Here is an 11,368-nt window from a genome sequence, read left to right as displayed (position 1 = left end):
CGGTATGAGGCGGAAGCCACCGCAACTCTGGAAGTACCACGACAAGATCGCTAACACCATGAGCCGGGCCCGCTTCCTTTTGAATTCTGATGCAAGGGCTGGAAACAGCGCGACACAGAGCGTTGTGAGCGTACCCATCACCCAATGCATCTCCACTCAAGCAAGTTCCCGAGCCCCGATAAATCTAGTTCCCCTACCGAAGCTACAGGTACCCGTTATTTCCAGTTATAAGGGTGTTTATTGGACGGCACTTAAAGCAGTGCAAGGGCGACAGTCCAAAAAGCGCAGCACGGACTCTCAGTACGAGCGGCGCTCTAGAGCCGAAGAAAACAACCCACTAGAAGGCGCAGGAGCGTACGACCCACTTCAAGGCGCGGGAGCGGACAACCCACTTCAGAGTTCCAACGCTTCGCTACACAGTGAACTTCGCGAGTGTCACAGCTTTAGGAAACATTTCAAGGCCACGATCCATAACAACCGCGAGCTGTCTGACGTAAAGAGGCTTTCGTATATAAGATCATACTTAGCCAGAACAGCGAAGAGTGCAATCGAAGGTGTGCGCTAGGCGGAAGCGAACTCCGCGGTAGCGGTGAGAGTGCGCCGAGAGAGCTTTGGCCGTCATACCGACCTCGTTGAAGACCACATTGTCAATGTGCGCGCCATCGCGCCCGTCGATCGCTCTTCTCAGGTGTCGCAGCTGTGGTAGCTCTACGATGAGGTGCACTTTCGTACGCGCTGCCTCGACAGCTTTGGTGTTCTAGCGTAAGAATATGCGGTCATACTTCATCGTGTCCTTATGCGCTCGCTCCCCGGAAATACCGCCATTCTATGCCGTCAACGCATGAAGAGACTAAGACCGACGACGGGCCTACTCCGATGTCGTGGACAATAGAAGGTGTGAAAGATCATGAAGTTCCTGCTGGGGCAAGTCGAGAGCAGAGGAGACAGCCAGGCCTCCCGTTCACGGTCCCTACCGAAAAACACCTCCGCGGGACACGGGTGATGCCAACCTTGTCTACAACCACCGGTAACGTCAGGCTAAGCGCCGGCCGCAGCATCTGCATCTAAGGATCATCCCTGCTGTGTACTGTGCCATCAAGGTGACCACGCTGTAAAGGACTGCCACGTCACAATATCAGCCGACGAGACTAGACGCCGACTAACTGGAAATAACTTGTTTAAAGTACCGCGTGGCTGAAGTGCAGTTACTGCTCGAAACATCATCCTTCAGCCTTTTGCGTCATATGGAAACAAGACCTGCAACAGCCCATCTGCCGAGAGCTGTAAGACACTTGTCAACCATGACTCGACGGAAAGGGACAAGTCCCCAGTCCTGCTAGCAGTTCTGCGTCGGCAGCTGTCCTGATGCGAACGGTCACAGTACGGGCTCGAGCTGCCTTCCCTCTGGACAGAAGATCTCTATAGGCTGACGCTTGGTAATTATAAGTGTTCCCGTCATTACAGCTGTCGAAGTGTCAGGCTCAAACTTCATTGTCGTTTCGACTCCCGCGACATCTTGACGCGTGGGAGGCATCGGAGGAAGCCTGCGCATTGAAGTCTCCAGTCATCGGACAAGATCTCCTCCCGCAGTTGAGTGATCGCAAGGTGCTCGTCGCTGATGAGCATCGACTGAGCAATCGACGGTGCCAACAATCAGTGTTCTTGCAGGCGCAGACTACTATTTGTGGGCAGTGGCCTGATAAGTAGAACGCCTAAGCGGCTCCTCTGTACAGCAGAGACTGTGTTTGGTTGGATGGTGCAAGGCGTTTACCCATCAAAGCCGACCAATGGTTTACCTGCTCTGAGCGCCTACCCGTCTGCCCTGCTTCTTGCATGTGAACATAAGAGGCAAGGTGCGCACGAAATTGACTCGATGGATATTTGGTGACTTGGTGCAATAGGCATCACCTACACCAAGAAGACGCCAACGATGCTTGCCAACCCACTAAGGGAGGCGGCCAACTTTATCTCCGCTCCGTTCCAGACTCAACTTGTACTGACAGTTAGAAAGGCGCAACAGAAGCCAGCCTCCTACCAGCGGTAAGACCACGTCCGCGACCCCAGTCACCACTCCTACAGGGATATCTCATAGCCCCTTGGTGAAATTTAGCATCATTGAAAACAGCGTTCTCACTGAGCAGGAAAGCAGGCCGAACGAAAGCCGGTAAGTGACGAGCGATTGTGAAAGAAAAGTCAACAGCCTCAGAAGAGAGAGAAATCACATAATTCGCGATTGATACAGAGGTCGCAGTCAACGAAGACACCCAAGAAGCCAGTGCTTGTACCACCCATCTACCCATACAGTCTTCCGCGAGGCCAAAGCAGTCAAGGTGCAACGCGCGCAGATTTCACGCAAAGACCAGTTGCCGGATACAAGCCGACCTCTGCGATGAGCCGTACATTCCTACCAGTTACATCAAGAACATAGTGCGGGAGACAAAATTTGAAGCGAATCAAAAGCTTGTTTGGCGGCTTCGAAAACATTGGAAGATAAAATACTTTCTGCTCCTGCGCGCTGCTCACCACAGCAAGCCTATTCCGTCGTCAAACTTAAATCCCGGCGATCTTGTCATCGCCGAGGACATAAACGCGCCGCCTCTGACATAGAAGACAGGCCGTGTCGTTAAAGGGATACGGGCACCAATGTTGGCGGGTGGTTTTTTTTTTTTTTGCGTCAGAACAAAAGTTGAACTGTTGAAAATGACGAATACAAGCTGCTTTGAAAAAAAAGAACGAGAACCATCTTTTTTTTTTTGCGATTTTCTGTTGCACCTTGCCTCCAAGCGACCGCCGGCAGAAGCTGAAATTTGACGTCATAACACCCACCCGCGCGCACGGCCAAGCTCGGCCACAACCGTCGCAGTGTTTCCGGAGGTGTATCTCTCTTCGGGTATCTCTAAACAATGAATTCATTTGCGCGGACCACTTCGTCGACGATGATTATGTGACGAGCCCGGTTGTGCTGAAAAGCCTTAGCATGCCGCTCAAAAGGCAACGCCTAAAGCCTGACGCTGTGCCATCGGTCTTCTCACGGAAACGCAAGGCAGAAATGATCAGCGGCGCGTTTGAAAAGAGGAGGCGAAAAGATGGTCGGTGCTGTTTTTGTTCACTTGCAGCCTTCTTGAGCGGTGTGAGGGCGAGGCTGGAACGAGATGCCCGAGGCTGGGCACGAAGGCAGTAATGTCTTTAAAAATGTTGGCAAAGCATCGTAAAACAATACAAGGCTAGCAGCGCGAGCTCGACTCACTAGATCAGTCCTACATAGCAGCAGGGCAGACACACACACAGCTGTGCTTCTCCACAGGCTAAAAGCAGGGTAAACTGGGGAGAACACCAGACAGGTGGTGCCATCTGTCGGGCGGCTGGTGAAGTGGACGTGAGAGTCTCGGAGGTACTAATACCTCACAGCAGTTGCTCACGCCGAAGGCATAAACTACTATTTAGTCATCCACGCAGTGCTGAAGTACCCCGCAGCTGCCTCGCCTGCGTGCACTTTTGAAAAAGCAAGTTTACAGAGGAAATTACAAATAATTCTTGCACAAGTGCCTGATGCAGAGCGAAATTCTTCGCGCTACGGTTCGCGAAAACCTGACCGGCACTTCCACGGCCGCCTGCTCTTCTTCGTCGCTCGACAGCGAAGGCTCGTAACCGTAGGCGGTAATATTTCTTGCCTAGTTGGAACGATCCTCGTCTTCAGACATGTACTCATCGTTAGTAAAGGCACCAGAATTGAATCCATGCTCGCGATGGCGGCGTCGGCGCGCTTCGAATGACCGCGGCCGGCCGGCTTTCTATCTGACAAGGGTGTCGTGACGTCACGGCTTCCAACTCCCGCGGGTCGGGCGGCGAGGCGCGCGCTCACAAAAACGCCAAAAAATAAAGCCATCGGCTCAAAAATGGGCTATGTGACACTTCTTTTGGGTGTAATCACACAACGAGGATTCATTTTCAGCATTTTCATTAAATTTTCAGATTTTGTGTCCATATCCCTTTAAGGCGTTTCCAGGAAGAGACGGTATGGCGCGGTCGTTCCTGATACTACTGTCGAACAGCCAGTAAGTCCATCGTCATTATACCACGGCTCTACCTCCTGAATGCAGCTGCGGGAGTTTTATGAAAACTGAAGAAGACGAAGAGGTTGAGAAGGCATGCGGGGAGGGCTCGTGCCAGCGCCTTCTTAGCAGTTCGATCAATAAGCCGCATCCGACGCACGTCAGTCTCTGTCTTCAACATATGTGAATAGAGTTAGTATAGAAACTCTGGAGGAAATGCTGAGCGAAAATTTGGCACCTGCAGAGGCAGTAGCCTTGTTGCTACTACTCATTTTTGTAACGCTAAAATTTTATATTCTTCATCTTATGCAAAAACAAGCATTACCACGCAGCATGTACAGTCGAGTGCAAAATTTTAGAGACCACGGGAGCGGCGACTAAACTGCATCGCAGCGCCTTCTAGCAGCTGCACGCTTAGTTCGAGAGTGCGTACTGCGCACGCGCGTACATTTTTGTCTGCCAGCCTGCTCGTTTAGTCGCTTCAACCGCGCGCGCACCGGAACGAGAGAGAGCGAGCGCAAGGTTCCACTTGTGCAGTCGCCGTGGAATCGTAGAGGGCAAACGACATCTCTGCTTCCTGACCTTATCACATAATTCGATTTCGGAAAAAGTGACGCAAAGCATGTGTTCCGCGCGGCGGAACGTCTAGAAGCAAGGAGCAGAGGGTGGCGCGCTCCCAGCGCTGCCAGTACAATTGAAGTGTTTTCGTCACGACATGACGGTATCATCACTCAGGCGATTCCACGGTGACTGCAGAAGTGGCACCTTGCGCTCTCGTCAGCGTTCCGGTGCGTGCGCGGCTGAAGCGACCAAACGAGCAGGCTGGCAGATAAAAAAAGGGCGCGCGTGCGCAGTATGGGCTCTCGAACTTAGGCGCGCAGCCGTAAGAAGGCGCAGTGATGTAGTTTAGTCGCGGCTTCCATGGTCTCTAAAATTTTGCACTCGACTGTACGTATGGACAACGCGTAAAGTTCATTTCGTATATTTTTTTCCTAAAGATGTGGTGGCTTTTTAGAAACATTTGTTGTAAAATTTACGGTGCGGGAAAGGATGCGTTTGCTGGCGCCTTAACTACATGGGGTCACCATACTGAGCGAGGTTCTGGTTCGCGTTGATTGCACGTCTCGTCTCCATTGCATCTCGTCGTCAGCGCCTGCTCGACCACACAGAGTAGCAATATGGCAGTGCCCTTGCGGTTGCATAGGCACTGTGGGGAGTTTTTCCTCTTGAGTGGCTTATATCAACTCTGCCTCTGTTCGCTCTGTTAAATTCTTCGTCACAGGACATCGCTACCAGCGTTAGTGCTGGTAGCTAAGAACTAACACTTATAGCGACGTGGCAGTGCAAGCGATAAAATAAGAGTTGTACAAGTGTGAGGTGAAAATTATGTATTGAGGAAACTACATAATGCGTTCAGGCCGAGCAGATGTTTGCAGGATAATAGTATGTTTCTACAAACTCAATCCCTCAAAATGTACCCCTACAAGTAGCATTTCTACATACTAACGGAGCTTATGACAACATCGGCAGAGAATGTTCATGGGATATCCTCAATCACGACGCCATACATCACGATTTCGTGGAGCTGCTCAGGGACATATATAGGGACAACCGAGTACAAAAGGTATGTGAAGGGCGGAAATGCACAGATCTAATGAACATTCACCGAGAACTGAAGCACGGATATCCTCTTTCTCCACTGTTTTGTACGCTTTGTGTTAAGGGAATGGAAAGACGACTGGAAAACAGTGAATTAGATTTGATTTATCTTACGTCCTCAAGGGGTAGAAGGTGGAACAAAGGGTACCTGGCTAATATCTGCCGATGACATAGGGCTACTAGGGGACAACGCAAGAGCTTCACATAGACAATGGAATATGTGCAGCACCGAAACGACATACCTAAGCCTGAATTTCAGCCCATGCAAAATCGGAAATTATGTCGTGTAATGAAGAGACGAGTATTAATTCCACAGCAAGTCATACCCATTCTTCTTTCTGGGGTTTTGCGTGCCAGAACCAGTTCTGATTATGAGGCACGCCGTAGTGGAGAGCTCCGGATTAATTTTGACCACCTGGGGTTCTTTAACGTGCACTACAACGCAAGCACACGGGCGTTTTTGCATTTCGCCTCCATCTAAATGCGGCCGCCGCGGCCGGGATTCGATCCCGCGATCTCGGGCTCAGCAGCGCAACGCCTTAGCTGACTAAGCCACCGCGGCGGGTACAAGTCATACCCATAGTCATACAATATATATACCTGGCGGGATCATATACGAAGAAAAGACCTACTTAAATATTCCCAAAAATAATGTGAGGACGAATGGGACACGGAATACAGCAATAATAAGCCATGGAGCGCTTTGGGGCAGCAACAAATATGAAGTGGTGCGACAATTTTGGAAAGTAGTTATTGTACCAGCGCTAACGTGCTCGCATACCAGTATAAGTCAGAGAAGCGCAGAGCAAGATCAATTTTGAAGAAAGACTCGGGAACACGGATGAAATGAAATGGGTGGCTAAAGCGCACAGACATCCGTACCATAAAAGCGTGGGCACGCAGTGGAGGAAGAGGTCAGAAAAGTTGGCTACGAAGTACAGGGTAATTTCATGTGCAAAGAGAAAACGCGGAGCCAATAAAAAGTGAGTAGAAGAAACAGAGCCGGTAAATTAGATGCAAAGGACGGAAACAAAGAATGTTAAAATTTACAGATATGGCACGAAATAAATCAGGAGGGACTATCAGTACGACAACACGAAGTGTAGTGCCTTGGTATTTGAGGCACTAGCTGGCTACGGGAGGGGAAAAAATCCATGCGGAAGCAAATTTTCGGAACCGGATGAGGCATGTGCCTATAGCTGCAAAAGTCCGGAGATGAATCGGCACATTGTAATACAATGCCAGGATATTCACTCACAAGGAATGGTAGGGCCTAGGGAATGTCCACCCCGTTTGGAAGGAGATGCCAATAGAAACCAACATCTGCCGTACACATCTCCACTAACCCGATATTCCGCAAACGGTAATGCGTTCACGGGCAAGTTCCAACTCCATTATTTCTCCTTGCAGGGTTACCCGTTCAACCCGTGCCTGACCGAAGCCCAGTACAAGGAAATGGAGAAGAAGGTCAGCTCTACACTCACCTCTCTCAGTGGCGAGCTCAAGGGCACCTACTACCCTCTCACGGGAATGAGCAAGAAGGTTCAGCAGCAGCTCATCGACGACCACTTCCTCTTCAAGGAGGGAGACCGGTTCCTGCAGGCGGCCAATGCATGCCGGTTCTGGCCAACAGGAAGAGGCATCTACCACAACGACAACAAGACCTTCCTCGTCTGGGTCAACGAGGAGGACCACCTCCGTATCATCTCCATGCAGAAGGGAGGGGATCTCAAGCAGGTAAGGGGCACTCTATGCGTCATGATGCCGCACAGTGCATGAAGTCTATAGCACTTGGTATAATCTAAAGCTGCCCTTGCGAGCAAACATGTTCTGCGTAACGAAAAAGTCTGTGTCGAACTCTTAGTGGTACTTTCCACTGCCGACAACACTTCGTGCCAATGAATTTTGCTGCATCCGGCTGTTTCTTATGTGACAGAAGTGCTGCTACGTCAAGGCGGAAATGTTTAGCAGTCGCGCATAGTCTGTGCCTACACAGCCTTTCTGTGCAATATGTCAAACGCTATAACCGACTTTTGATATTGCTACACTTCCATCGTCATATAGTGACAATAGCCCTCGGGGGTAACCAGGCATACTTCGCGTATCTCGTACAAAACGCACTCCATGTAAAGCAACGTAGTCTGCTGAACTTTAACTCGATTTCAACGTGGCGCTGGAATTTTGTGTAAACGCCCATAAGCCGTGAAGTCATCGTTAGGGCCCTGCTCTGCAGCCAATGCACCTTCTTCACATACATGGACATCATTCCGGTCGTCAACGTGTTTTTCCTCTGCGTTCCGTTCAGGTCTATGGTCGTCTGGTCAAAGCTGTAAAGGAGATCGAAAAGAAGCTGCCCTTCTCCCGGGATAACCGCTTCGGGTACCTGACCTTCTGCCCAACCAACCTGGGCACAACCATCCGTGCCAGTGTGCACATCAAGCTGCCTAAGCTGGCCGCCAATAAACAGAAGCTGGAGAAAATTGCGGCCAAGTACAACCTACAAGTGCGAGGTACGTATGTGTCTCACTTCGGCACGACGCGATCAAGCGCATTTTACCGAGTTTTGAAGCGTTCGTTTCATGTTTTACTGGTCGCCCGCAGTAGCAGCTTCTCGAAGAAAACAAGCAAATGATTGCACAAGCAGCGTAAACGCTGCACTCAGTAGCAAGCTTCACAGCTATCTCGCACAGCCTCGCATGGACTTCTAATAGCAAACGAACCTCGGACGCAAATGACCAGTACAATTGAGGGCTTCCAGCTTCCTAAACGTCAATATAGCATATCAACAAACTAAACACAAAAGTGCCACACAAAAAGCCTTCGGCTCCCACCAGTTGTACATCATGTTAAATAGCACTTAAGACGCGTTTGTTTCTAAGTGCCTCCAAGGAACGGCATTAGCATGTGTGTTCGGCGTCACAATGGGAACAACCTTGGAATTTAGAAATTAGAAACATAGAAATTCTATTGATGCTTATGTACATGTCACCGCGTGATTTTATAACATATCGGGCTTTGGTACCCGCACTAACAATCGCTGCCTGAACGAAAGAAGGAATCAAAAAAGTAGTAGCACTCGTTAGTTCTATTTACTGTGGTTACTACAACGTTAACAGTTAGTTAATGCGAAGCTTTCATTGCATCTTGAACTCATTTTACGAGTACCGGCTGCTACTAGCTGCTGGCTTGCCGGTTAGACACCTGCCGACTACGACCTGCAGCACTGCACACTAGATCACTGCACATTATATTTGCCCCTATGCTACGCTGGGGCCCCACTAGTGCCATTTAAATAAATGCGAGAAGTGACGCGTCGAATTTCTAGCGCATCGCATTCATGTGAATCAATGCGATGCGCGTTTGCCGTCAGGTGTAACACCAAAATGTGGGCCGATCCTGGGGGTAGTGTACAAAGGGTACAAGGGCAATGACAGATATCCCCGTGAACTAGTGAAGCTGTTTAAGCTCGAGGATGGTCCGTCGAGTGTACGCCGCAAAACCTCCACCTGGCGATTACGTCACCATGCGTCGCCTAGCAACGCTTCGCCCCAGCTGCGCTGACCGCACCGAGCCTTGCCACAGCTGCGTGAGTCGTGACGTCATCGTGTACGTCACATCGCTTCGCCTTAGCTTTGCCGAGCCATGATGTCACCGCGCCGTGCGGAGTGGTTGCCGCGGCTGCGCAGAGGCGGAGCTAAGTCGTGACATCACTGTGCCGACCCAAGAGATATATAGCTCCGCGTCGTCGCCACGACGATACAAAAGCCCCGTCGTCTCCGCGCCAAGCAATCGCGGCGAAGATGGGGCGCCCGAAGAAGAGGAAGCGCGGAACGAAAGCCATCACGCCGCTGCTCTAGAGCGAGTGAAACGACTTCGGTCCGATCCCGAAGCGGCGCGATACTCGTTGGCGATTCGCAGAAGATCCGGAGTTACGAGCCCGCTAAACCGAGCAAAAGCTTTCGAGCGTCCAAAAGCGTCCACATGCTTTAATGACCGAGTTTTCGTTACTTCTTGGGCTGTCGATGATTCCGGGGTGATCTTGCGCAAAACGTGGCCGAGTCTCGAAGCTTTACCTCGCAAAAACTTGGCCGAAATGAGATAAAGCTAGGTGGGGTCACTAGCTTCGCTGTTTGCCCGCTCTTCACACCACTAGTGCAAAGCTGCCCCTAATTTTTTTCCATTTTCACCCCCATTGAAATGCGGCCACCGCGGTCGGCCTTTGATACCGCGACCTCATGCTCTTCGATCTTGGAAGCGACGGTTTCGACTTTAGCCTAGGTTGTTTCATAGATAGAAAAGATGCATGCATGCATACATACATACATACATACATACATACATACATACATACATACATACATACATACATACATACATACATACATACATACATACATACATACATACATACATACATACATACATACATACATACATGCATGCATGCATGCATGCATACATACATACATACATACATACATACATACATACATACATACATGCATGCATGCATACATACATACATACATACATACATACATACATACATACATACATACATACATACATACATACATACATACATACATACATACATACATACATACATACATACATACATACATACATACATACATACATACATACATACATACATACATACATACATACATACATACATACATACATACATACATACATACTCTGTGTATTAGTGTGGTTACAGTTGTCAGCTTGACATGGAACAGAAAATTCGATGGACTAAGATTATCTTTATGCCCTGGCATCGTTCACAATTCTCAGTGATTCGTCCAATCGACACCATCTTTTATCTCGTGTCATGTGTTTCTTCATAAAACTGTTGTGCTGCCCTCTTCGCACCGCAGGCACTCGAGGCGAGCACACGGAGAGCGAGGGCGGCGTCTACGACATCTCCAACAAGCGCCGTCTGGGCCTCACCGAGTACCAGGCAGTGAGGGAGATGCAGGACGGCATCCTCGAACTGATCAAACTAGAAAAAGAGGCCTAGGGCGGTCCCTGCAACCAAAGAGGAGCAGATAGTGCAGCTTCTTTGTTGAAATTCGCGCAAGTCACAAATTCATTGTAAATAGAGACACAATATTAAAGGCGTTCGAAGCCTGTCGTCAGCCCGTTCTTTAGAGCGATAGCTCCACTACTCCAGGTACAAACCCAGAAAACATCTGGTTCCGTAAACCTGACCTTAAAGCACAGCCAAGGTCAAACTGGGACTTAGCCTGCCACTACCGGCGGCTGCTGCATACGCCGCGTGGGCGCCCATGTCTTGAAAGCGATCTACGATGTGGACAAAGTGCGCCGAGTGCTGTGCTTTTGACGCTTAGTTCGCGTTGAAGCGAGACGCAGCATGGAGGTATATTCGCTCACTGCTACTGCCGCGCCGAGCAGCGTCTGTGTGTTGTGGTGCAATTGTAGATGCGGTAGTTGCTGATGGCGCCGAGCAGCGTCTGTGTCCTTTCTCAAAACAAGCAAGGCCGTGTTATCGCTTGACAAATTTGGCTTAACCGCGTTCAACCACGGCAAATTTTTTTTTCTGATGTTCCAGGGCAGGACAGTAGTTGTCTATGCGCAATAAATACGTGCATGGTGCTCCGGGATAACGCTACTTTGCCTACTGGTAG

The 11,368-nt window shown here is 49.8% G+C and overlaps 1 protein-coding gene across 4 annotated transcripts in view; it reads left to right on the top strand.

The window, feature by feature from the left end:
• The window catches only part of LOC119450695 (arginine kinase Lit v 2.0101), a 51,067-nt gene extending 40,214 nt beyond the window's left edge, over positions 1-10,853 (top strand). Inside the window, exons 5-7 of one of the 4 annotated variants that reach the window (XM_037714218.2) lie at positions 7,122-7,448; positions 8,017-8,221; positions 10,598-10,853. In XM_037714218.2, the coding sequence (XP_037570146.1) occupies positions 7,122-7,448; positions 8,017-8,221; positions 10,598-10,740 (675 nt within the window). In that variant the 3' untranslated portion in view covers positions 10,741-10,853. The remainder of the gene's footprint in view (positions 1-7,121; positions 7,449-8,016; positions 8,222-10,597) is intronic. The other 3 variants (XM_049666144.1, XM_049666145.1, XM_049666143.1) reach the window with 3 other exon arrangements.
• Positions 10,854-11,368: the final 515 nt, after the last annotated feature.

The sequence above is a fragment of the Dermacentor silvarum genome, chromosome 4, assembly GCF_013339745.2.
Source record: "Dermacentor silvarum isolate Dsil-2018 chromosome 4, BIME_Dsil_1.4, whole genome shotgun sequence".
In the NCBI taxonomy this organism is placed as follows: Eukaryota; Metazoa; Arthropoda; class Arachnida; order Ixodida; family Ixodidae; genus Dermacentor; species Dermacentor silvarum.
Note: the sequence above shows the minus strand (reverse complement) of the source record. Positions and strands in the feature narration are given on the sequence as shown.